Below are 27,023 nucleotides of genomic sequence, written 5' to 3' on the forward strand. Positions count from 1 at the left end.
TTTTTTAAAAATTGAAAACAAGAGTGTGGGCATGGCACCAAGTCTGTCTTTCCTTTAGGGAAGGGGAGGAGGAACAGAAGGAGACAGAGCGAACTTTGACATTCCATTACACTCTATATAATAATCTGAAAATATTTATATTTATTTATGAATTACAATGAATTTCTTATGAAGGCAAACTAGGCAGCCATTTTGTAGAAAATGAAATGCCACAGGAAGCAATTTTCCACTTCTGGTTCAACAAAGCAGCTAGGCTGAACATCGCAGCCAAAGAACAGCATCCTGAATTTTCGTGCAGGTGGAGAGACTCTCCGTTGTATCGAAAATGATTGAAAATGGCACTGGAGGCCCAATTTCAAAGGTCCTGCCCCTAAACCCCACCATTTTCACAAGTGTGGGAGAAGGGGGAGCCTCGCACTTTGGATGTGTGTGTTTCATGGAGGCAGTTGCACATATAATACTGCAGCTGCCTTCAGTCAGGTCTGATTTTAGCAAGGAAAGAGTGGGCAATACAATTTATTCACATTAGGCCTGGTAGGTGAAAATCTAAAGTTTGCAGTGTTATTTGGAGAGGAACTGTACCCTCTGGAGAGGTAGGTAACCTTTTGGATATGTCCAGGACACCTTTAGGAGAGGTAAGGAGAGCCTTTGAGATTGTTAAGAGTAAACATGAATGTGCATAAAAAGTGGATAAACTCACTAGAACTTTCCAGTTCATTGGAATGGTCAAGCTGTCAAGGGAACTGTTAAAGGAGCTGTCAAGCTGTCAAGGGATTTAGATCTCCTGGCCTCTAAAGTAGTCTGCAGTTTTAAAAAAAATCAGTGCTTGCTATTTCACTCTGTTGATATAAACCTGAGGTTTATCATGATAGTTTATGAAATCAGTTATGCAGTACTAATCCTATCATTATCACAGTGGGATGCCTGTCAGTTCACAGTTTGCTTGACTGCTCCAAGTGCTTATAAAGTATTTGATGTGGGACTGTGAATACAATGCTTGCTGTCATAAGGGGTTAAGTAGTTGAAGGAATTTAAATATAGTTAATAAGTTATTATCAATGAGTGTGTTTTTTTTAAATGGTGAATTTGTCAATAGACCCTTAGGACTTTATTTTATTTCCTCACAGCATGGATCTTGAGGTCTGCCCATGGTGGATATTGAATGAGTAGGCATGGAGGATGTAAGGGCAAAGAGTGGTTTCTGGGGGCACATGGGTTGGCATGAGTTGGCACAGGAGCTATAAAAGGCCATGGGAGTGTGTGGAGAGGTTGGCATGGAGGGTATGAGGGGCCATGAGGATGTGTGGGGGGCATGAGGAGTGTGTGGTGGGTGAGGATAAAGGGTTATTTTTGGTGGGGGGGGGGGGGTTTTGCAGCTGGGACAAAGTGCTGGATCAAAGAGGCCAGCCTTTTACCCAGCCCACTTCCGAACCCAGCAACCCCTGTGCTGCCTCCGAACAATTTCCCAGGGTGGTGGGCCCGACTCTCATTACACCATGGGACCCCTCCCCCCAGGAATGAAACCGAAAATTCTGGGGCAGCTTTTCAGAAGATGGGTTTGCAGAGCTGGAAATGCTCCCGACTCGGGAGCGAAAACTCAGACCGGCATGTTGAACATAATATAGCCTCACTACTCCAGGGGCATCAACCATGGGGTAGAGCTCAAACTCACAGGCTCAAGGTTCAAAGGTGAGAAGGCTGAGCTAGCTGACGGGAAACCACAGAAAGTAAGTTTGTTGCTTCCTATAACAAAATTGAAGGGCTTTTGGGTCTTATTTTGACTTGGCGGCGATACCTTCAACTCCAGTCACAATGCCAAAGGATGTTGAAAAGCTAGCAGCAGTTGGCCAGTTGTACCATGTTATACACAATACAAAGGTTTTGAATGTCTAAACAGCAGGGAGAAGACTATCTGCTTTAGAACAAAAACAAACTGCATGATTTGTTTGATTAGATGTACAATAGCCCGTTATTTTGGAATGTGTCAGTTGTTCAAGTCCAGGAAATCCCATTAACTGTTTTGGGAAATCTTAAAGAGTTGTAGCTGTTCGAATCTTGGAAGTTGGGTTCGGGGGCAGATTGGCCATATGACAAATCAGCACATTTCCCATTTGGCCCTGGCAATAATCCAATAGCACTGTTTTTCCATCAGAATCCCAAGCCCTTTCAGTGCAGCCATTTCGGCCCTGGTTAACAGCCTGGAATTTCTGAGGGAATAGCTTAAGCCAGAATGAGCTCCCATAATAGTAGAAAATATAAGGATAGAAACAATGGGATAGTCATTCAACATTAGATGCCAATCTTGTATTGTTTTTCTGTTGAAGCAGCCAAATAGAAGGACTCCATTGCACAATTTATAAATTTGCTTAACAATCTAAACTTAAAAAGAGGTCTGAAGTTGTGGCGTTTATCAAAAGTGGGCGAATTGATGGAACAATTCCTTATTTTGTGCCTATTAGCAATAATAGATATCAACACTAGTGAAGATGCTTTTAAAGGCAAGATTTGGGAGAGTGATCCAAAGCGTGAAAGCTAAAGAAAACATAGAGTAACAAGAGTAGAAAAGACCCAAAATCAGAAGTTCTTACAAAGGAGGAAAATCTATTTATTCAATGCATACGCTAACTCAATCCTTCAAGAAGTTAAATTGGCACGTCACCCACTGCGCTAAAAAGCGCACAAAGGACTTTGCTGTGGAAATATTAGCTAACAAATTGCCAGAGTAAATGAAACGTTAGTGCCCTAAAGGACGTTGTATAAAGAGAGTTTTCCCACTTCAAATTCTATATTCCTTCCGGTAATTGTATATTAATTATGTTTAATTGTATGTGGGCATTAACTGGGGATTCACTTGCGCCTTTATAAATAGACAGACTGAAACTGCATTTAGGTTTGGAGGTTTATGCTTGTAATCTGTAATTCTGTAAATGAACATAAGTGTGTAAAGATTGAACACTAGAACATAAGAAATAGGAGAAGTAGGTCATACTGTCTCTTGAGTCTGCTCCGCCATTCAATATAATCAAAGCTGATCATTAGCCTTAACTTCACTTTCCACCCAGCTCCCTATTTCCCTAGATTCCCTGAGAGATCAAAAATCTGTCTAACTCAGCCTTAAATATATTCAACAATAGAGCAAACTTCTGGGGTAGAGAATTCCAAAAGATTCACATCCCTTTTGAGTGAAGAAATTTCTCCTCATCTCAGTTCTAAATGGTCAGTCAGCCTCTTACCCTGAGACTGTGACCCCATGTTCTAAACTCCCTAGCCAAGGGCAACAACCTCTCAGTGTCTACCCTGTCAAGTCTCTTCAGAATCCTCAATGAGATCATCTTTTATTCTTCTCAACTCCAGAGATTATTTACACAGCCTCACATCATAGGATAATCCTCCAGTTTCGATCCTTCACTAACTGGCTTTCTGGAATAGAACAACTACAGCCTATTTTCTAACTTTCCATTAAAGTGATGGCTTTCAGGAGCTTCATTCATTTGTTCAGTCTGTACAGATATCTTGCCAAGAATTAAGAAGACATGTAAGCCAATAATCGGCAGAGTAAATTCAAGATTAATTTTGAGCACTTACATATTCCGTTGGCAGAGGGACTCGATGCAAATGAGAACTCGCACGTTATCTCTTGGACGAAGTGGTCCTTTGCTCTTCATTTCACTGTGATCTGGGGTGGAGAGAATGAAAAGTCGGATGATAAAAGATCATTTTGAATTAGATACACTGTGCCATTGCTATTAGTAAGAAAATATAATGATTTCTGCTTCTTTTAACAAAATTGGAACAACCAGCTCAGTAGCTCAGTTTGAAGAACATATTTCTTGCTCTTTTTCCATTTGTAAGCAAGCCATCACAATGTAAACAATATCCCTTGCTTGATCTAAACTCATAGTGGGAGACTATTATGAGTCTACTGCAATTATCTTTCATTAACATTGTCTACCAGATTCTATGACACTGTCTCCATCTTGTAGACTTGCAGTCTGCTCCAAGATCTCTATCAGTGTTGCTCAATGTTAGGGGATAATGAAAGCAATGTGGGGGAGGGACTTGCGCTTTGATTTACTCTTTCCTTGAAGGAATTTGCCTCGTCTTTGCCGGATACCTGCTCTCGAGAGCCAGACAGCTGCAGCTCTGAAGGATCTGGCTTGTGCATCATGCATTTATTCCTAATCCCAGAAACAAATACCGCTGAATTGCTCACTCTCTCTCAAATGTCAATCTAATTCATCCTTACCTTTTCCTACACTGTCTGCCTCCCTGGTTCTCCATTCCACATGCTCACCTCTGTGTCAGGTAATTAAATCTGCACTGTGCCGGGCAGGAAGATCTCTGACAGTCTCGCGCTGCTCAGGGATACGATTGCCTATGTGCAGGACAGGGGTGTAGACACATGCCTCATCAGCCTACATCAGGAGAAGGCCTTTGACAGAATATCGCACACCTACATGGTGGATGTGCTTCTCCAAAATGGGGTTTGGGGAGGGAATTCGCAATTGGATCCAACTGCTCTACACTAACATCAGTAGCGCAGTCTCAATCAATGGGTGGGAATCAGATAGCTTTCCGATTAAATCTGGAGTCAGGCAGGGCTGCCCTCTCTCCCCTGTCCTGTTTGTGTGTTGCATAGAACCCTTTGCTGAGTTCATCAGGAAGGATCCGGGCATAAGAGGAGTGACAATCCCAGGCAGTGGAGGCACTCAGGTCAAAGCCTCCCTGTACATGGACGATGTCGCCGTCTTCTGCTCGGATCCACTGTCGGTGCGCAGACTGATCCACATCTGCGACCAGTTCGAACTGGCCTCGGGAGCCAAGGTAAATCATGGGAAGAGCGAGGCCATGTTCTTTGGGAACTGGGCTGACCGATCCTTTGTCCCCTTCACCATCAGGGCTGACGGCCTGAAGGTGCTGGGGATATGGTTCGGAGGGACCGGGGCATGTGTTAGAAACTGGAAGGAGCGAGTGTCTATGGTGAAAAGAAAACTGGGCATGTGGGGGCGATGCTCCCTCTCCATTGCGGGTAAGAACCTGGTTATCAGGTGTGAGGCACTCTCGCTGTTGCTGTACGTGGCGCAGGTCTGGCCCATTCCAGACTCCTGCGCAATGGCGATCACCTGAGCCATCTTTCGCTTTATCTGGAGGTCGGAAATGGATCGTGTCCGCAGGGATGCGATGTACAAGCCTCTAGATAAAGAGGGAAAAAACGTGCCCAACATCGCCCTCATACTGATGGCCACCTTTGTGTGCGGCTGCATCAAGCTGTGCATAGACCCTCGGTACACAAGCACCAAGTGTCACTACATGCTGAGTTTCTACCTGTCCCCAGTGTTGCGAAGGATGGGTCTGGCCACGCTGCCGCGGAACGCTCCAAGTAGTTGGACCGTGCCGTACCACCTGTCCCTGGTTGAAAAATTTATGCAGAGAAACAACTTTGACCACAAGTCCATCAGGCAGTGGTCAGCACGTAACGTCTTAGAGGCCCTGCGGGAAAAGGAGAGGGTGGATCCTGTGGGATGGTTCCCCGAGCAGACTGTCAACGTCATTTGGCAGAATGCCTCATCGCCAGAACTTTCCAACAAGCACCAGGACGTAGCTTGGCTAGTGGTGAGAAAGGCCCTCCCCGTCAGACCCTTCCAACACACCAGGAGTCTCACCCCCTCTGCATGTTGTCCTCGAGGTGGCTGTGGTGGGGACGAGACCGTTGTTCACCTCCTTGTGGATTGTGCCTTTGCAAAGAAGGTCTGGAAAGAGATGCAGTGGTTTCTGTCAAGGTTCATCCCGAGCAGTTCTGTGACACAGGACTCTGTGCTCTACGGGCTGTTCCCAGGGACACACACCGAGACAAACATCAACTGCAGCTGGAGGATCATCAACTCGGTGAAAGACGCTCTTTGGTCTGCCCGAAACTTGTTGGTCTTCCAGCACAAAGAGTTGTCCCCGACTGAGTGTTGCAGACTGGCACATTCCAAAGTCCAGGACTACGTGCTGAGGGACGCACTAAAGCTTGGGGTAGCCGCCGCAAAGGCGCAATGGGGAAAGGTCGCTGTCTGAGACCTTTCTGTCACAGTGCACCAAGGGGCTGGGAACTGTTGAGAGCCCCTCGAGCTGTACAGCTCAAAATGAATGTATGCAGTGAATACTAATTGTATTATAATTGTATTGAAGCACCTCAGAGTGCAACATGATGTCTGTTGATAACTCCAATACCATTGTCTGATTGTCTGCATTAACCATATTGAAATGCTTGTAATATTCATTGATTGTATTGATGCACCTTGTGATTCATGTGTAAAAGTTGAATCTGATAGTACTTTTGTGATGGTGATTTTGAAATGTTTGGGAATGTTCTACAAGATATTTTATGAATAAAGTATATTTTTCAAAAAAAAAATCTAAACTGGTTTTGCACCTTCCCTCTTCCGAGGTTTGAGTCAGTATTCGCTCGTTCTAGAGATTGAAGCTATCCCAAGCTTCAAGTTCTTTGTTCTTTTAAGAACCTGGAAAATTTCATCCGCTTTCCAGGGTCAAGACATTTGCATATGAACATACGAACAAAGAGCAGGAGTAGGCCATTCGGCCCCTCGTGCCTTCTCCATCATTAATAAGATCATGGCTGATCAGACAGTGACCTCAAATCTGCATCCCGCCTCCCCCTGATAATCTATTACCCCCTTGCTTACCAAGAATCTATCCACCTCTGCCTTAAAAATATTCAAAGAATCTGCTTCCACTGCCTTTTCAGGAAGAGAGTTCCAAAGACTCACGACCCTCAGAGAAAAAATTTTGCCTCATCTCTGTTTTCAATAGGCGATCCTTTATTTTTAAACAGTGACCCCTAGTTCTAGATTTTCCCACAAGAGGAAACGTCCTCTCCACATTCATCCCATCAAGACCCCTCAGGATCTTATGTGTTTTAATCAAATCACCTCTTACTCTTCTAAACTCCAGCAGATACAAGCCTAGCCTGTCCAACCTTTCCTCATAAGACAACCCATCCATTGCAATTATTAGTCTGATAAACCTTCTCTGAACTGCTTCCAGCACATTTACATCCTTTCTTAAATAAGGTACACAGTACTCCAGATGTGGTCTCACTAGTGCTCTGTACAACTGAAGCATAACCTCCCTACTTTTGTATTCAATTCCTCTTGCAATAAATGATAACATTCTATTAGCTTTTCTAATTGCTTACTGTACCTGCATACTAGCCTTTTGTGATTCATGCACTAAGACACCCAGATCCCTCTGCATCTCAGAGCTCTGCAATCTCTTGCTATTTAGATAATATGCTTCTCTTTTATTTTTCCTCCCAAAATGGACAATTTCACATTTTCCCATATTATACTCCATTTGCCAGATCTTTGCCCACTCACTTAACCTATCTGTATCTTTTTGTAGATCTTCACAACTTACTTTCCTACCTATCTTTGTGTCATCAGCAAACTTGGCAACCATCCCATCAATCCCTTCATCCAAGTCAATTATATAAACTGCAAACAGTTGAGGTCCAGGCACTGATCCCTGAGGCACACTACTCGTTACATCTTGACAACAAGGTTATGCCTATTCCCAGCTTCCTGTTAGCCGACCAATCTTCTATCCATGCCAATATGTTACTCCTTATACCATGAGCTTTTATTTTCCACAATAACCTTTGATGTGGCACTTTATCAAAAGCCTTCTGGAAATCTAAGTACAGTACATCCACCGGTTCCCCTTTATCCACAGCACATGTTACTTCCTCAAAAAACTCCAATAAGTTAGTTAAACATGATTTCCCTTTCACAAAACCATGCTGACTCTGCCTGATTACATTGAACTTATCCAAGTGCCTTGCTATAGCTTTTTTAATAATAGCTTCTAACATTTTCCCTATGACAGATATGAAGCTAACTGATCTGTAGTTTTCCATTTTGTCTCCCTCCCTTTTTGAATAAGGAGTTGCATTTGCTATCATCCAATCTAGTGGGACCTTCCCCGAATCTAGGAAGTTTCGGAAAATTAAAACCAATGTATCAACTATCTCACTAGCCACTTCTTTTAAGACCCTAGAATGAAGTACATCAGGACCCAGGCACTTGTCAGTCCGCAGTTCCAACAATTTACTCAGTACCACTTCTCTGGCGATTGTAATTTTCCTGAGTTCCTCCCTCCGTTCCATTTCCTGATTTATAGCTACTTTTTGGATGTTACCTGTATCCTCTATAGTAAAGACTGATGCAAAATACCTGTTCAATTCATCTGCCATTTCCTTGTCTTCCATTATCAATTCTCCAGACTCTGGCTTTAACTGTGAGGAATTCACCATGAGGATCCCATTGCCAGTGGTGCCACCTCAAAGAACTTTAAAAAAGCAATTGGCAGAGCAATGCTTTGCACTTCAAACACTGACCCCTCAAAGACAAAGTAATAGGCGGTTGTTGTTTTATTTGAGTTCCCATAGCACAATGGTTCTGCCCCGAGTAGCCCATTCCATGTATTCATGGATAAACTTTAAACTGTCTGTGTATCTCCCTTCATATGATGCAATTCTAACATTTGCATGTTACTCCCAATCAATTGGGCTGGACAATCAGGCAGGCCCCTCGTCATATGGTTACAGCTCCTTTCACAACCATCTTTTTATTTTGTAGCGTTGCCAATTTTTAATCCAATTTAGACGCTTACTACATCTTTTTCCCTTATAGACTAATTGTTTGTGTAACATGGCTTCAAAATCCTTCCTGAAATATTAGAAGTGTAGGATTAGTTGCCAGCAAGGCCCACAGTCCTCAGAGCATTCCAGTAAATTGTTAGGCAAGACTTCAATTTTTCTGGATGTTTCCTACCCTTTCTGTGCCAGGTTACTTCAACTCCTCATATTGTAAATCTCTCTCATTGATGAGTCCTAAATCTTAAAATTGTGAGTGTGTCTATCCTTGCCTCATGACCTAGCTAAGTTTTCAATAACACAGTCAGGTAAATGAACAGTAAGTGATGTTTAGTAATTACTTTAAGGGAATTAACTACCTTATTCTCCATCAGTTTTTGCAAGTGGTTGTGAAGCACGTCAATGGATTTGAATTTGATGATATTAAACAATTTTATTATTTCAAGAATTTCAAACTATTCGTCCTTTCAAACTGTCACCTTTGACTGAGTATTAATACCGTCAGCATGCAAATCACAACTTGCAGCAGGCATAATTGGATTTCAAGACTTGCTTATATAGAGCATCTTACAGTGTCTTCAGAATTTCCCCAATCACTTCACAACTAAATAGATTACCCCTTGAAAAAGAGTCACTGTTGTTCTAATTTAAGGCATATATATTACTGGTTCCCTGTTAAACAAACACACATTATAAAATTATTGAGCTCAGAGTGGGCACTAACCGATGTGTACATTGGCAGAAAACTGGTAGATGCCAGTTATTGGTGCTGTAAATCGCCCAGTTGACAGATTCATTCCAGATCCTCTCAAGAATGCACCTTTTGCAAGCGGCTGTAGGAAAACAAAACATCTTTTTGTAGGAATGATAAATGAAACCAATGCAAAAAAAACCATTGCCCATAAATCACTGTAGGTACTACTAAATGGCAACAAACACATTGGCACCTTCTAATGCCTGGTATTTTAACGAGACATCAACAGATTTATTTGAAAATAGTTCAGTGGCTCTATTGTGACAGGCAAAAGAATGTCATAAGAAATGATTAAGTGGTTTCTAATTTTGCAAACATTAATTTCTAGGCCTTGCCTTACTTTGGTATTTGCAGTTAAGCACAGACACATTTTTCTACCATCTGTTATCTCATCAAGATATAAAATTATTTTATTACGCCTGCAGATTTAATGCTTTCTTGATTTAAGATGAGCACAAAATAAATAATCTCAAAGTACACAACTGTGGTTTAAGAGCAGGACTAAAAGAATTCTAGCTGAGTCCTCTTTAGAAGTCTGCTGGGGCTAAACGACTTATAAATCATTCATGGCCTAAGTAATTTTAGGGACGATGGGGGCCAGAAGAGTGGGACACACATTGTCATTGCCACTTTTAAAACCTCTCGTCCCCTCCATCCTCCCCATCTATCATTATCTTTACCAACCCACTTACAGAGCTTTTTGTGTCCGCAGGTTCCCTCCACCCAAGTATGAGCCTGTCCATACGTTCCCAACTTACATTTAAAGGTAAACTACCTTCTTCTTATAGTTAAACAGGGAGAGACAAGGGCTGGGGATACACAATTTCTTAACATATATTCCTGGTGTGTGTCAGGATCACAGAATGAACCATACGCTCTTCAGTGCAGTCAGATTGTCACCTTATACAGTGGGTGGAATCTTCTGGTCCCGCTAGCAGTGGGAAGCTTGGTGGACAGGGAGTGGGGAGTGGGGGGGGACTTAATTTGGAGTGAGGCAAAAAATCAATTTCCTGACGGTGGGATGAACTTTGGCAATTACAATCTTGGGACTTTAAAGGCAGGCTCAAGGTGGGTCGCGTTTCCCGATGAACAATGTTGGGAAACCCTTTTGCATGCATTAGCTAGTCATGCATGCTCATCAAAAGGCCACCTCGCCAGAACTAAGCTCCCCCCCCGCCCCCCGCAGTCAGAAATTAGAACTTTCACTTTTATCGCTGCACATAAGCAGTGTGCACTTGGCAAAGTACATTTCTTCCATGAGTTGCTGCTGCATTGCCCTCTTCCGGAAGTATCTGTAAATGCCAGCCTATGCTTGAGACCGGATGGTGGCAGCGCAAGTTGCGTGGAGGATGAGCAAGGAAGGGAGAGAGGGTTAGCGGAGAAGGGTGGAGCAGAGGCCGGGCAAAGGTTGAAGGGATAGGCAGGCTGTCCGGGTGCCCTTTAAAATATGGAGCCCGGACCTTCGACCCCCACGGGGTAACGGCGAGGATGACAACTTCCTCCCTGCCCCCGCCATCAGAATCGGCGGGCTCCCCGCGGATGCAAATTTAATGAGCTGAAAGGAGTAAGATTAGCACATGGTCAGCCGTTCCTCCCCACAGCGGAAATCATTCCCACAACCTAACTTAGACATCAGAACAGAAGATTCCAGCCAGTGTTTATTAGATAATACATTTCCAGTCAAAAAAAATTACTTCATAAAATGCTCAGAAGTTAATCGCTTATGCGGTTTCAAATTTTTACCTCAGATATAATTGTCTTAAAACTCAAAAAAGCTTCTGAGGAAAGATTTTTCTTTAGCTTTTAATGGCAATAAAAAAATTACCACAGATGCTGCTGATCACCAATAATTCCAGTTTCTGAATAGCTCATAATAGGAAAAAAGAACCTGCATTTGTTAATAAATGCCAGACTTGGCTGGAAAAAAAAAGGCTTCAAAAATGTAATCTCCCAGCTTTTTGGATAAAGCAAAGGAATTCTCAACTCCTCACAGGATGAGGGAACAGACCCATCGAACTGTCCAATCAAAGGCTAGGGGATTCAGCAAACTGCACATGCTCAGAATGCACAGGCATGATCAAATGCCGTTGGTTGCTGAAAATATCCAATTAGAGCCCAAGCTTTTGGAACAGGCTGAAAATTTCAAATCGGAATTTCATATTGGGTTAATAAAAGACACAAACGATGTTTCTCCCTGGAATGTTAAGGCTGTATTGCCAGCACCTGTTGCCTTGATTCATTGCAGTCTCTGTGGGAGTGCTGTTCTCACATTGATGTTCAGTAGGAAATCCAGCAACAATGAAGGTGCAACAGTGCGTGCCCATTCTGGATAGTGTGTACATAATTCACATTTGTAATTTCACAATTTTTTTGTTTCATTTAAAGTCTTCTTTTGCACAATAGAAATTTCTGTCACTGAGTCTAACTTGGCAACGAAGTTTTTTTTAAACCAAAAATCTTGAAAATGTAGTAAACAGTGGGAAGGATAGTGCTGTGGGGTATTGGATACTGTTCGGTAAGTCTTCATAATCTTAAATAGGTTAACTGTATGTATTTATTAATTACAAGAACTATGTACATATACAGGGTAAAAGGTTCAAACTAGGAGCTGTATCCATGCTTGCTCACCTGTCTCTGTCCAATACACTGACCCCTAGGTGTGGGTCACGTGTTCTCTTACATCAGTGTGGACTCCGTCCCATGTTAACCCTATGTGTGCCAGGCCCTTATACTACAGGTAGTAACAGACTTCAGGAGGGCATGGATTGGTGAAGTGGGCAGACTTGGCAGATGAAGCTGAATGCAGAGAATTGTGAAGTGATACATTTTGGAAGAAAAAAAAATAAGGGGCAGTATAAACTAAATTGTGCAATTTTAAAAGGAGTACAGGAACAGAGAGACCCAGGAGTTCACACACACAAATCTTTGACAATGGCAGATCAATAATAAGACTGTCAGAAAAGCATGCAGGATTCTTGGCTTTATAGGGGCATTGAGTACAAAAGTAAGGAAGCTTTGATAAGCCATTATCAATCCCTGATGAGGCCTCATCTAGACTATTGTGTCTTCCTGTAGACCTTTTAAGAAGGAAAACATGGCTTTGGAGAGATAGTGCAGAAGAGATTTAGCAGAATGGTAGCTGGGATGAGGAACTTCTGTTATGTGGAGCAACTAGAGAAGCTGGGGTTGTTCTCCTTAGGGCAAAGAAGATTAAGGGGAGATTTGATAGAGGTGTTCAAAATTAGGAGGGGCTTTGATAGGGTAGATAGGAAGAAATTAATTCCACTGGCAGGTGAGTCATTAACCAGAGGGCACAGATTTCACATAATTGGCAAGAAAAAAATCCAGCAGGTAAATTAAATTCTTTTATGCAGCAATTTTTTTATGATCTGGAATGAACTGCCTGAAACGATGGTGGAAGCAGATTGAACACTAGCTTTCAAAAGGCAAAATGAAGAATTTGCAGACAATGAAATCATCCAGGTAGTGAAGGGGAGGAAAAGACTGCATTTTCTGGCTGCCTGTGAACTCCAATCAAATCAAAGGCATTTAAAGCACCTTCCAAAGAGACTGTAAGAGAGAGGGAGGATGAACTACATAGACTGCATTTTCCTAGGAATGGGAGCAATAGTTAACACTCACATCAAAATGGTGTTTGATGATACTTTTCCTGTGACCTAACAACCTTCAATAGTTTCTGAATTAAGTTTCAATTTGACGAAGTGGTTGCTCGAGTGAAATTTTACCTTGTTGCCTTGAGAGTACCATCACTCCTTCTACTCCCACCCAATGGGGTCTCAATTTGAGCTTCATACTGAATTTAATTGAATTTTAACCCAATATCATTGAACTTTATTCCATTCCACTCTTTACTTTCATACTTTGTCCTATTTCTTAAACCTAGGATTCCACCTCTAAAATCTGTGTACCTGAACTCCTAAGACTCTGTTCACACAACTCCTTTTACCATTTCATGTATCTGTCCTCTCCTTACTCCTGCTCCCAAAATATACCATCTCATACTTTTATCCATTAAAATTTCTCTGGTATCTATTTGCCACAATCAGTAACCGACCTATGACCTCCTGTAGGAGTTTACAATCCTTTGTACAATGAATCACTTATACAATCTTTTTGTATTTTGCAAATGTCGTTAATATGTTCCCATACCCAAGTCCAGATCATTTATATATATCCTGAAGAGCAATGGCCCCATTACCGAATCTTGAAGTACACCACTGTTTACCCAAAAAATATCCATTTACAACTATTCTTTGTAACCAATTTCTTACCCACACTGTCACATTCTATTTAATATTCTGTGCCTTAATTTTATTGAATAGCTCCTGAACAGCACCTTATCAAATGCTTTTGAATATTCACATCCACATCCACACCATCCTCTACACTTCCTTTAGCAATACTATTATATTATTATACTAATATTATGATCCAGAAGTAGCAATCTCTTGGGTTTCTGCCCTTACCAATCCTGGTTTACCAGTGCTCGTGGCATCTTTACTTTGCTCCAAGTTGGTCCAGAAAATGGAAATCTCGATACACCTCTCCTCAGTTCACTTTCAGTCTTCAACATGAGTTACTACATTTATTTGCAATGATACTAACAAGTAAATCACACAGACAGCACAATTCTTTATATTAACTCAATTAAAGTACCAGGCCTTTCGTGCTTGAGCTGTGAATGTAGAAAGTCGCTTTGCCCCACAGTCCGCTCCCCACATCAGCGGTAGCCATTGCTCCCGTTCCTAGGAGAATGTAATGTAGACTCGTCTCTATGTAATTAATCCTCCTCTCTTTTGTAACCTCTTGACGAGGTGCTTTAAATGCCTTTGATTTGCTTGTAGCTCACCGTGAATTCAATGCCGCTAGAAAATACTGCTTTCCCCTGCACTAGCAGGATAGTTTAATTGTCTTGGATAGTCTTGGTTCCAAAGTGAAGAATTCATGGAATGAATTGTTATTTATGTCTTCAAAATGAGGTCTTCCTGGCTCAGTTAACAATTGAACCAGCTTTGTAAACATCTGACAACCAGATGAACTGGGGTAGTCAGTCTGGTGGAGATTAACTCTACCTTAGCCTTGCCTAGGTACAGAAAACATTAAGGGGCATTTCCTGAACTTGTACCCATGGAAGAGAATCTCAACACCTTGGAGTGCACATACTGTGGAATGTTTTCCAAATGCTTAAATTAGTGACTCAAAATTTTGTACACTTTAATTTTCAGCATGTGTTTTAATGAGCGAGGTAATCCACCAGGAGAGACGGTGTTTCAAGGACATTGTACGGGATTTTCTGACCCCACCCATCGTCCAGTCTCGCTGAAAGTCAATGGACTTTTGGCCGGGTTGCCGAATCTCCCACAGCGGGTCCCACCGTGACCGGGCCGGAAAATCCCAGCCATTAGGTTCACTGAGAGGAGTGGCATCTCAGCGTTGTAAACCTGCAGCCACCCACTGCTCAACTTTATGACAGTCAGGGAACACCAGCTGTGGCTCAATTGGTAGCACTCTCACCTTCAAGTCACAAGGTTCTGGGTTCAAGTCCCACTGCCAGGCTTGAGCACAAAAATCAAGGCCAATACTCTGATGCAGTACTGAGGGAATGCTACACTGTTGGATGTGTTGGCTTTTGGATGTGGTGGGTATAAATGACCCTCTGGCACTATTTTGAAGAAATGCAGAGGGGTTACCCCCACCGTCTTGGTCGATATTTATTCCTCAATCGACATCACAAAGAACAGATTAAGTGGTCATTATCACATTGCTGTTTGTGGGAGTTTGCTGTCCACCAAACTGGCTTCTGTATTTCCTACATTAAAACAGTGAATACACTTCAAAGATACTCCATTGGCTCTAGCACTTTGAGACATTTGATGGCTGTGAAAGGCACTATATAAATGCAAACTTTCCTTTTCTTTTTTAGCAGCAAGAGTAAGCAAGGTTTGAGGCACAAGAGGTAGAGACAATAGTAACTCAAAGTGGGCAAGCTCTGAAATTCTGATACCATCAAAATGGGACATAGCTCAGTGTCTGTGGTATTGTGTTTGAGAGTTTATGGATCTCTATTCTTCATCATATATTCTTTCAGGGAGAAGTTCAGCCATCACAGCTTTGGATAACAGCTCAGTATCAACCAATCAAGCGTGGGCTCATCCAAGGGGATAGAGATCATAGCTGTACACGATGAATAAAATTTATTGAAAACAGTTGTTTGTTTGTTGGTATGTTTCTCAAGCTGCTGATAACACATTTTCCTGAATCAACTCATTTCTTCATGGCCAACGACTCCACAATTGGGTGCTCCAAGACCTGTTCCTCCTTCCCAAACAAGTCTTCAGAATTCTGATTATCTGCTCCATAACAATTCAAGATGGTCCAAGGGTCTCATTAAATCTGGTCTCCACTGTTGACCTAGATTCAAGAGAGGTGTCACTAGCCTAGGCTGCAGAAAGTTTCCATAGTCACCAATCAGCTAACCCTTTTGTTTTTTTCATTAATTCAAGGGATGTGGGCTTCGCTGGCTAGGCCAGCATATATTGCCCATCCCTAATTGCCCTATAGTGCTTTGCTTACCAATGCGGCACTGGTTGATTGCTGAAGAATGAAGGAGTCATGCAGATTCTAGGTTGTAAGCACTCATGTGAAATTGTGTCTTTCACATCACAGGCTAGCTGCAGATTAATAGAAGAAAATCCCTTCCTGTTAATAAAACTGAGGGTTGACTGTTGCACCCTGAACAGCACCTAGGGGCAACCCTGTTAACCTATAAATGTTGGCACCAATTTGATCCACACCAGCCATCTAGCCAACTGCCACCCACCCCTCTGGTTCAGAGGCAGGGACACTACCCACTGCACCACAAGACCTCCTCAGCACCAGTTACTGCCTTCAGAAATGGCACAAACTACACCCTGCTGTGACCCGGTTACAACTGGAATGCATTTCATGGCTCTGCTAACTGCTTTCACATGGAGGTTTTTACTTACACACAGCTACTACTCTCCCAGCGAGCACACGATCTAAAGCCTCTTAACACATATGCACAACTCTATCGAGGGCTACACACTAACTCATTCCCATTCTCTCTGCTGTTACTTTCAGCTTGCCCTATAGAAGAGGAGCAGAGCCAATGGGAGTTGTGGATAACTTTCACTCGGCTGGGAAAAGCTGCCATGGGCATAATAAGCTGAGGGAAGACACAGAGGTGCAGGTGAAAGGCTACTTGTAGAAAGGTGTTCAGTTATTTCCCTTATCCCTTCTCTCTTCTCAAACCATCACACACAGACAGCATGGAAATCTGCTGCTGCATTGTAACACCACTCATCTGCTACTGCTAACCCTTATGTTATTATAAGCTAACAATTGTCCATTAGCCCTTCATCAAGGTCCATTAGACAACCCACGCGAGAAAAATGCACAGGCTAAGGGGAGAGAAACCTCCCAAAAATGTACCATCACCCACACTGGCACTTGCAAATACCAGGACATAAATCTCACCCCACATGGCACAGATAATGAGTTAGAGGAGTGCGCACTGAGTGACGTACTGGTTATAAGTGAGCAGGATGCAGGTGTACAAGACAGCCCAGGAAACAGTTCATCAGAGGCCAAGCACACATCTCAGCTCTACTGAAGAGGACACAGGTTTTAGATGTCCAGTTTTTAATAGAAAAATAATTTCTATGGGCCAGCAATTGGTAAATGCACAGCACAGGGAGCTTCTGCAACATGTTGGGGGTGATCTACTAGCAATTCGCATGCAGTTCTACACATGATATCAATACCCTGCAGTCAACCTCCCTCAAAGGAAAACTGTATTTGGGCCCTCCATGTAGTAACTCTGACACCAGTAGTGGTATCTCTAATGGATACTCTCATACTGGCACCATGCAGGCTCTCGACTCCATCATCTCCGCGCCTTGGGACAGGCTGGAGGAACTATATGAATAGGGGCTTCAGTACATCACAGGTCTCCTCGAGTGGAAGTGCTGAGCCGCAGCCCTTTGGCAGTGGCAATAGTGTAACGGGAGTGCCACTCATTCAGGGTGACACATCTGCCCCTCAACCAAGCCTGCCATGATGCCATAAAACCAACTATGGCAAGCTTCCCTGGCAACAACCTTAATGGAATCATTGAATGTAAAGGAACAAAAATCCTCTAACAAGTCTGGCCTATTGGCCTAATTCTAAAAATGTACAGTGCAAATGAGGTTTATCGAAATCATTATTGGCCAGTGAAGGTCATTGTAAATGTGTTTATTCTTGTTTGGTGAAGCTTGTAGTCTCCTTCTAAGCATCCAATTGGAGTGGGGGAAGAAAATTACACACTACTTTACAAGAATTATATTACATTACATGTGCATGGCATCAGAATGGTATAATTTTCTAGGCATTGTAATTGCTTTGACACATTTCTGTACTATTTACTAGCTGCTGGAGAGCAGTATGTCAACTCCTGGGGACAATAGAAGGCAGGTTTATACCAGACTTCCAGCAGATCTCATTACCTTGACCAACACAGAATTATTAACTTGAGTTGCCTTTCACAATGAAGTGCAATACGATCGAGTGAAACCCAGTTATTATCATACCATTTTATTTCATAATCCGCTCATTAACAACTTCAAAACATGAAAGCATTTAATACTCATCGCATCCTTAGAATGCACCTCAATTTAGATCACAAAAGTTCCTCTTTAATGTGACGATTTCGCCAAGTGACAACAAGTTAGCCACACAGCAAAGCTGATTACACCAACAGAGCTAAATCCTCTCCCATGTAACAATGTGAAAGTCCTGTCATTAAATTCATTCATTGCCATGGGAATAGCTCAAACTATTGCCATAATCCCTTAATTTCATCGCACCTCTATAAATTCAGCAAAAGTTCTACAAGCCTCTCTCAATTCCCTATGTTATCTCTGCAGCAAATCTCTCCACTTCAAATTCTGTTTCAACTCTTTCCCCAATGTTTCCACAAAGCAAGCACAGCAAATTCAACTGGATAAAACTTTATGCAAATTCGTTGTACATTCAGTCCAATCTGTGGCAGATTTTTGAAAGCTTACTGGGGTAGATCTTGACTTTTGCGATGGTGTAAATGGGGGTGACAGCATCAAATGTTTAACATCTCTCTCCATTTTTATTTCTGTTGAGTGTAAAGCTGCACCTATGAGCCAGGCAGGTAATGATATTGTCTCTGTTGCCTAATGACTCCAGGAGTGCTCCACTTTCAGCTGGGAATAAGTTTCAAAACAGAATCCAAATCTAATCTGCCTCAACCAAAATTCAGTTGCTTGGCAAAGTTCAGTTCACCAATATAGCATTGCAGCTGGGTGCTGTTTAGTTTACAAGATTTCTGTATTTCCCCAATTTAAATACTCATAACTCCTCATGTATATCTTCATATTTCTTGGTCCATAGAATTTTATTTGCACTTTCTTGCTATGTAGCTCTTTGATTCCAGGTAGTATCTGAATAAAGGGCTTTAGATTTTCTTACCGTCTGGAAGTTCTGAAGCTCTAAGAGAGTCCTTTTGTCCACAATAACCATCCCCTTCAGTTTGCAATGAAAAGCTTCTTCTACTCTTTTGTATGGATGGATGTCCTCAAATGGGAGAGAAGGTGGTGGACTCAAACTTGCATGGACCTCTGTCAACACGGCTGCCCGTCTCTCTGCTGCTTCTGAGAAAGGCAAGCAAAAATACTGAATAATGAATGTCCAACAAAATTACCTCAAAAAAAAAACAGGATGGAGTTGTGGTTAAAGCATTGTTTGTTCCTATTTGTTTGATCCATTATTGCACCTGGAAATGTTTGGGCCAGAATTTTCACACAAACGGAGAGGCTCTATGTCTTGCAAAGATGGTGGCAGATACTCGAATCTGGAAGTCCTGCCCACAAACCCGGCACCTGCCATTTTTCCAGTTGGTGGCGGGGGGGGGGCGGGATTCGGTGGGGATGGATTCTAAATTGCACATCTGTGGTTCAGGGTGAGAAAGCTGTCAAAACAGCTGACAAGACATCCAAAGCTCCTGCCCTTTAAATAGTTGAAAATACTGTCTGCAGCGCTTTTTAAGAAAAATCAGTGCTTGATATTTTACTTTATCTGTTGGCATAAGCCTGAAGGTTACCATAAAAGGATTAGTGCTGCATGACTGATTTCATAACCTATCTTTATCATGGTGGGGTGCCTGTCAGTTCACAGTTGATTGACAGCTTCAAGTGCTTATAACGTTTTTGAAGTGGGGCTATGAATACAAATGTTAGTTTTTATAAGGGATGATAAGAAGTTAAATGTAGTGAATGGGTTTTTAATTAATGAGCGTCTTTTTAAATTTTTAAAGCATGGGACCTGAGGTCTTCCCATGGTGGATACTGGATGAGTTGACATGGTAGGTGTAAGGGCAAAGGTTGGTGGGTGAGGTGGGGTGGGTGAGGTGGGGTGGGGAGGGAGTCATGGGTTGACATGAGCTGTTACTAAATTGGCATTAGGGCTATAAAGGGCCCTGGGGATGGGTAGAGGATCATAGATTAGCATGAAGGGTATGGGAGGTGCAAGGGTAGTTCTGGGGGCATGAGTTGGCATGACAGGGACATGGCGAATGTGTGGACGTGTGAGGGGTGAGGGCAAGAGGGCTTTTCTCTGTTTTATTCATTTTTTGAACAAAGTGCTGAAGCACTGAGGCCGGCCTCTCGCCCAGCCTGCCTCTGCACCTGGCAGCCTCCAAACTCTTTCTGGGGTTGCCCTGCATGATTCCCATTTTCACCCGGTCCCCGCCTCCCCCAGACCTAAAATCCGGACTTTGGGGCAATTCTTCCTGGGTTGGGTTTGCAGAGCCAGGAATTGTCCTGACACTTAGGCCATGGGATCCATCATAGGAACAGGGATAGGCCATTCAGCCCATCGAGCCTGCTCCGCCATTCAATTAGATCATGGTTGATCTTCTACCTCAATACCACTTTTCCACGCTATCTCCATATTCCTTGATGTCATTAGCCTCCAGAAATCTATCAATTTCTGTTTTGAACGTGCTCAATGATCGAGCCTCCATAGCCCTCTGGGGGTAGAGAATTCCAAAGATTCACCACCCTCTGAGTGAAGAAATTCCCTCTTATCTCAGTCTTAAATGGCCCATCCCTTATCCTGAGATTATGTCCCCTGGGTTTAGACTCACCAGCCAGGGAAAACATCTTATCTATATCCACCCTGTCACACCCTGTAAGAATTTTCCAAGTTTCAATAAGGCCACCCTTCATTCTTCGAAACTCAAGGGAATACAGTCCTAGTCTCCCGAATCTCTCCTCATAAGACAATCCCGCCATCCCAGGGATTAGTCTGGTGAACCTCCGTTGCACTCCCTCTATGGCAAGTATATCCCTCCTTAGATTATGTAAATGCTTGTGTCATAAAATGGCTTCTGGTGTTATCATATTATACATTGGGGTCACAAAGAACAGTAAGGGAAATTTAGCGATGCAATGAGCTAATGGCAAATGTACATGCCTGGCACGGGTGGGTCATAACATTGCTCTGAAGAGTCATACGGACTCGAAACACTAACTCTGTCTTCCTCTCCACAGATGCTGTGGGACCTGCTGCGTTTTTCCAGCATTTTTTGTTTTTTCTATTTCAGATTTCCAGCATCCGCAGTATTTTGTCTTTATCATAAAATGGCAGAACTGGATCTTGTACCTGTACATCTCTGGGATCATGCTGGCTGGCATTTTACGATTGGGTTACATTGCCACCACTAGAAGCCTCCAATTACAGCACAAACTCATTAGACACGCCAGAATTCTGATAAGGGTGAAACTCTTCTAACCTCTATCTCATATAGCCCAGGGAAATAACATCTTCGCTGTATCCAAGTAAAACCCTTACTTCCTGTTCTTCTGAAGTGAATTGTCTAAAAGGTGTGTTGACTTGTTTTGGGTGTGACAGACTAATTGATGTTTTTTTTAAAAAGAGGATTTGTGGGTTGCTTTTGATGCATTTCGTTCATTGATAAACAAAACAACTCAATCTTCCTCCATTTCTTTTAATTGGGTGGAAAGCAGCCTCTGGCCTGCACAAAGTCGAATGGCCGACGCAATCAGTAATTGTTGGGACTGGGGCTGCAGGGATGGTTGGGGGGACGGGTGGTGGTGGGGGTGAAGCAGTGGGGAAAGCAATCCTGCAGAAGGGAAAGGGGGAGTGTATCTGGGGGAGTGTAGCTTGCCTCGTGGGGTCCAAAGGAACTCGTAAGAGCATAAGAAATAGGAGCAGGAATAGACCATACGGCTTCTCGAGCTTGCTCCACCATTCAAACCAATTATGGCTGCACCTCTCCCTCAATTCCACTTTCCCACACCCCCCACTCCCCATATCCCATTCAACCCCCACCCCCATATCCCACTCGCTCCCCCCCATATCCCACTCGCTCACCCCCATATCATATTCACCCCCATATCCCACTCGCTCCCCCCCATATCCCATTTGCACCCCCCCATATCCCACTTGCACCCCCCATATCCCACTCGCTCCCCCCATATCCCACTCGCTCCCCCCATATCCCACTCGCTCCCCCCATATCCCACTTGCTCCCCCCATATCCCACTCGCTCCCCCCATATCCCACTCGCTCCCCCCATATCCCACTCGCTCCCTCCATATCCCACTCGCTCCCTCACCATTTCCAACTCGCTCCCCCCCATATCCCACTCGCTCCCCCACATTTCCCACTCGCTCCCCCCACCATATCCCACTCCCCCCACAATATCCCTTAATTCCCTGAGAGACAAAAGCATCTGTCTAGCATTAAATATTTTCAACAATGGAGCATCCACAACCCTCTGAGGTAGACAATTCCAAAGATTCACAACCATTTGAGTGAACAAATTTGTTCTCATCTCAGTCCTAAGTGCTCTTATCCTGGAACTGTGTACCCCTGTGTTCTAGCTTCCGCATCCAGGGTAAACAACCTTTCAGTGTTTACTCTGTCAAACCCCTTTAGGATTATGTACGTTTCAATTAGGTTACCTCTCACTCTAGAGGGAATAGGCTCAATTTACTCAGTCTCTCATCATCGGACAGCCCCTTCAACCCAGGAACCAATCTAGTGAACCTTCACTATACTGCCTCCAATACAAGTATGGAGACCAAAATTGCGTACAGTACACCAAATGACATCTTAAAAAAACCCTGTAAAACTATAGGAAGACATCCTTATTCTCATACTCCAATCCCTTGCAATAAAGACCAACATGCCATTTGCCTTCCTAATTGCTTGCTGTATCTGCATGCTAACTTTCGGTGTTCCTTGTACGATACACCCAAGTCTCTCTGACCATCGATGTTTGGAAAAAACCAAGTACAACCCAGGCATTTGCATAACTAGTGAAAATATAGAATAGCTAATGTGTGCAGTAACCTCTCTACCTGCCCTTTCCTATTCAGGAAGGCAGGATCTTAGGAAGTTCTAAACAGCTGCCGCTTGGCTCCACTTTGTGACTTGTCTGAGAGGTGTTCTCACATTGTCAGCATCAAGAGCTTCGTCAATATGAGGTTCTCATGGTCCAGCTGAGGAGCAGTATATGAACGCTGGCTGAGACTACGACTTGAATTTGGATGCTACCCTTCAGTATTAGGCGCACCAGGCCACTTTAAAAACCTTGCCGCATGTCACAGAGCAGCGGGACGTGGGTGCAAACCTATAATTCTTTGTGGCCAGGTTTTGTTTCTAGCTGCTGGGGTGCCAAGCACGAAACTTGTGGTTTCCTTTCAGATGGGAAGAATGAGTCACTCCAGCTGGGAGAACAATGTGCACACAGTAGAAAACAAAACAATATGCGGTAACTTGTTATTATGTATAGATTTGCTTCATAACAGGAATGGAAAACAGAGTGAAGACTGTTCACCTAATATACTGATAATGCCACAATTACTAAAAGACATCAGCTTATTGTTCTGAAGAAGAGTAAGTCGACTCAAAATGTTAACTCTCTTTCTCCACAGATGCTACCAGGCCTGCTGAGTATTTCCTGCCCAGCCTATCCCGCGTGGGTTAAGGAAACAGTATAACGATTAAGGCTAGAGATTCCCTGACAGGTTATTGGATCAGTGTCCTGCAATGCTATATGCCACTGAACAACATAGGTCAGAAGGGGCCCAAGATTGACCCCTGACCCATGTTGTTAGTTAATTAGTAAGTTGCAGTGAGGCTGGAGGGATGGTCATTACAGTTGACTTGATGGATTTGGTATTGATAGAGGTATTCAAAATCCTGAAGGGTCTGTTCAGACAGCATAGGGAGAAACTGTTCCCATTGGTGTAAGGGTTGAGAACCTACGGACAAAGATGTAAGCTGATTGGCAAAAGAAGTAATGGCAACATGAGGAAAAACAGTTTCACACAGCAAACAGTTAGGATCTGGAATGTACTGACTGAGAGTGTGGCAGAGGCAGATTCAATCATGGTTTTCAAAGAGAATTGGATCATTATCAGAAGAGGCAATATTTGCAGGACTATGGGGAAAAGATGGGAGAGTGGCACTAGGTGAATTGCTCTTCCAGAGAGCCAGCACAGACATGATGGGCCAAACGGCCTCCTTCTGCACTGTAGTTACTCCATTCTATAAGAACATGGATTTAAGAGCAGGAGTAGGCCACTCGGCCATTCAATAAGGTCATGGCTGATCTGGTTGTGGCCTCAACTCCACTTTCTTGTCTGACCACCTCCCCCCCCACCATAGCCCTTGACTCCCTTGTCTATCAAAAATCTATCTAACCCAGCCTTGACTTCTGTGTCCCTGAGGAGGAGAAACAAGCCAGGGTTTGCACTCCAGGTAATTGGCCTGTGACTCCTGTAGGGCGAAGGTAAGGGAAACTTCAAAAGCTTATCATTCAAATGAGAGGTTTTATCAGAATCTGAATTGGGACAATTCATCCTGTGCCATTCACAAAAATGATAAATTATGCAGCAGATATTCCAGAACTATTGATGTACCACATTATCAATGTGGACAATTGAAGCTGTCATTGATGTTACATCAAGGGTATTTTTTTATTCGTACATGGGATGTAGACTGTGCTGGATAGGCCTGCATTTATTGCCCATCCTTAATTGCCCTTAGTGGTGGTGAGCCACCTTCTTGAACTGCTGCAGTCCATGTGTATCGGGTTTTCAAATCAGAAATCATGGTAACACTTTAAAACCGAGGCAAATAGAGTTGGTTTTAACCTGGTGGGTGGTGGGTGGCAGTTAAAAACAAGGTTACTTGCCCTCTCTGACCTCACCCCTTTCCTGCCATCTTAACCTGCTGCATTTGGCAAGCTGATGAAGCACTCTCCTAAAATAGGCGGGAAGCCTCATGAATTTTGGCAACTTGAGGTCCAATTATTTCAATAGGGCCTCGATGGCATTTGAACGAGGGCCTGGGCAGGGAATTCACTGTGGCTTTCCCACATGGCTGAAGCAGGTCAGCAGCTGGTGGGAAGGATGAAGGGGCCAGACAGCTAAGATCAAAAACTTTCCTTCGTGCGGCCAGGAAGAAGGATTTAGCCTCCTGCTTGCCCCTCACTCTGCCACTTCCATCCAGTTGGGCTCTTACCATCAATGCCCTCTCCTCACTACTGACCTGGAAGCTGGCAGGTGGCCAAGGGTCACTGGATCTCCCGCTGTTGATAGCCACTCTGCACTATCGCCCACCAAGGGAAGTGGCCCAGTAGCAGGTAAATGAGGCCCAGTGGTTAAAATCACAGTAGCCTCATGCTGCTTCTGGCAGACAGGAAGCTAACATGCCAGTCCCGTATCTGACTGGAAAGCATCAATAATGACAATGAGCAGCTCTAATTGGTTGTATCAAAAAAGAAGTGACAATTTAAGTCCCATTCCCTGACCCAGACTGCAATGGGGGCACAGAAATTGTAGAATCACCATGACTTTTAAATAAACAGAAAGCTCTTGGCCCTCTACTCCTTTACAATACCACAATAGTTATTGAAGGATCACAAACTAATGCAGATTCTTAAACCCCAACCCAGGCTTTCAATTTACATCCTGTATCTGTCATACCAGGGGGTAGAAATGAGCCGTGGGGACAAACACATAGGTTGCATCCAATAGTCGGCTTCATTGACCCCACTAGAACTGGCCATTGGGCAGGAGGTTATAAAAGGAACTTCTGCCTCCACAGCTCTGTTGGCAATCCATGTTACAAGTACCCATAATGGACACATTCACAACCTACCTCTTATCATATCTTTAAATTCACGTAGCAATATCTCTTGTGTGACCTCAGCTCCAGCGGGCCCTGGTGGTCCGGGGGGTCCTGGAGGTCCTGGCGGGCCAAAGAGGCTAGGCTTAGGAATAACGTAGAAAAACGTCATTGGACAATAATCCTGGCTTGGTGTGTATAGAACATTCTTAATCAAGTCAAAAAACCAAAAGCAAAGTAACTGCTGTGTTGGCTGTGGGGTAAGTTTAACTTAACTTGTTTTAGGGCTGGAAACTCACAGGATCAGGTAGAATGCTGGTTTTACAATATTACCCTCCAGCAACTTCAGTGCAGAGTAAAATAGGGCAGGGTATAAAAATCCAGCATGACAACCTAACCCACCAGTCTCCCAATGGGCAAATTAAGTTAAAATTGTTCCTGAACCAAATTAAAATTATCACTGAACATTCATCTTCATATTACGCAGTTTCTTTTTCACATCTTTACAATATTAGGAAGCTGTATGATGAATACATCTATAAAAGGAGTGAGTTCCTTTCTGCAATTACTTTAAATCTATGTCTCCAGTTTTTTTTTGACTCTTCTGTCAAGGTAAATAGGTTATCCCGATTTACTCTATCTAGACCCCTCATAATTTTACACACCCCTTAATTAAGTCACCCCTCAGCCTCCTTTGTTTCAAGGAAAACAACGCCAGCCAATCCAATCTTTCCTTATAGTTAAAATTTTCCAGTCCTGGTAACGTTCTTGCAAATCTCCTGTGCACCCTCTCCAGTATAATCACATCTTTCCTGTAATGTGGTGACCAGAACTCTACGCACTACTCAAGCTGTGAACTAACTAGTGTTGCATTGCTTCTCACAAGGCATAAATTGCTGTTCCCTTTACATTTGGTATTCTTGCGAATTGTCCTGATGAGTGCAAGACAACAAGCTTCGACAACGTCTTTTTTCAGCAATACTCAAGTTCTGTACTATCCAACGACTAGTGTTGTGTACAGTTCTAGCAGTCCTTCCCTGCCCTTATAATCTATGCCTTGACTAATAAAGGAAAGCATGCCATTTGTCTTCTTAATCATCTTATCGACATATCCTGCTACCTTTAAGGATCTGTGGACATACACTCCAAGGCCCTTCCTCCACACTACTCAGAATCCTCCCAAATATTGTGTGTTCCTCTGTCTTGTTGGACTTCCCAAAATTCATTACCTCACACTTTTCTGAATTCCATTTTCCACTTTTCTGTCTAACTTATTGGACCTTCTGTATCTCCCTGTAGTCTAAAACTTTCCTCATCACTGTCAACCACATGGCCAATTTTTGTACCACTGCAGACTTCTTTACCATACCTGTCAACCATTACCTTTTGCTTCCT

General features: G+C 43.2%; 1 protein-coding gene across 4 annotated transcripts in view; it reads right to left on the reverse strand.

The window, feature by feature from the left end:
* c1qtnf12 (C1q and TNF related 12) overlaps positions 1-27,023 on the reverse strand; it is a 63,424-nt gene that overhangs the window by 12,494 nt on the left and 23,907 nt on the right. For all 4 annotated transcript variants that reach the window (XM_078558010.1, XM_078558012.1, XM_078558009.1 and 1 more), the window contains 4 exons: positions 25,662-25,773; positions 18,936-19,117; positions 9,384-9,492; positions 3,586-3,676 (listed from right to left, as the gene is read on the reverse strand). In XM_078558010.1, the coding sequence (XP_078414136.1) occupies positions 3,586-3,676; positions 9,384-9,492; positions 18,936-19,117; positions 25,662-25,773 (494 nt within the window). The remainder of the gene's footprint in view (positions 1-3,585; positions 3,677-9,383; positions 9,493-18,935; positions 19,118-25,661; positions 25,774-27,023) is intronic.

This window comes from Cetorhinus maximus, chromosome 15 (genome assembly GCF_964194155.1).
Source record: "Cetorhinus maximus chromosome 15, sCetMax3.hap1.1, whole genome shotgun sequence".
Lineage (NCBI taxonomy): Eukaryota > Metazoa > Chordata > Chondrichthyes > Lamniformes > Cetorhinidae > Cetorhinus > Cetorhinus maximus.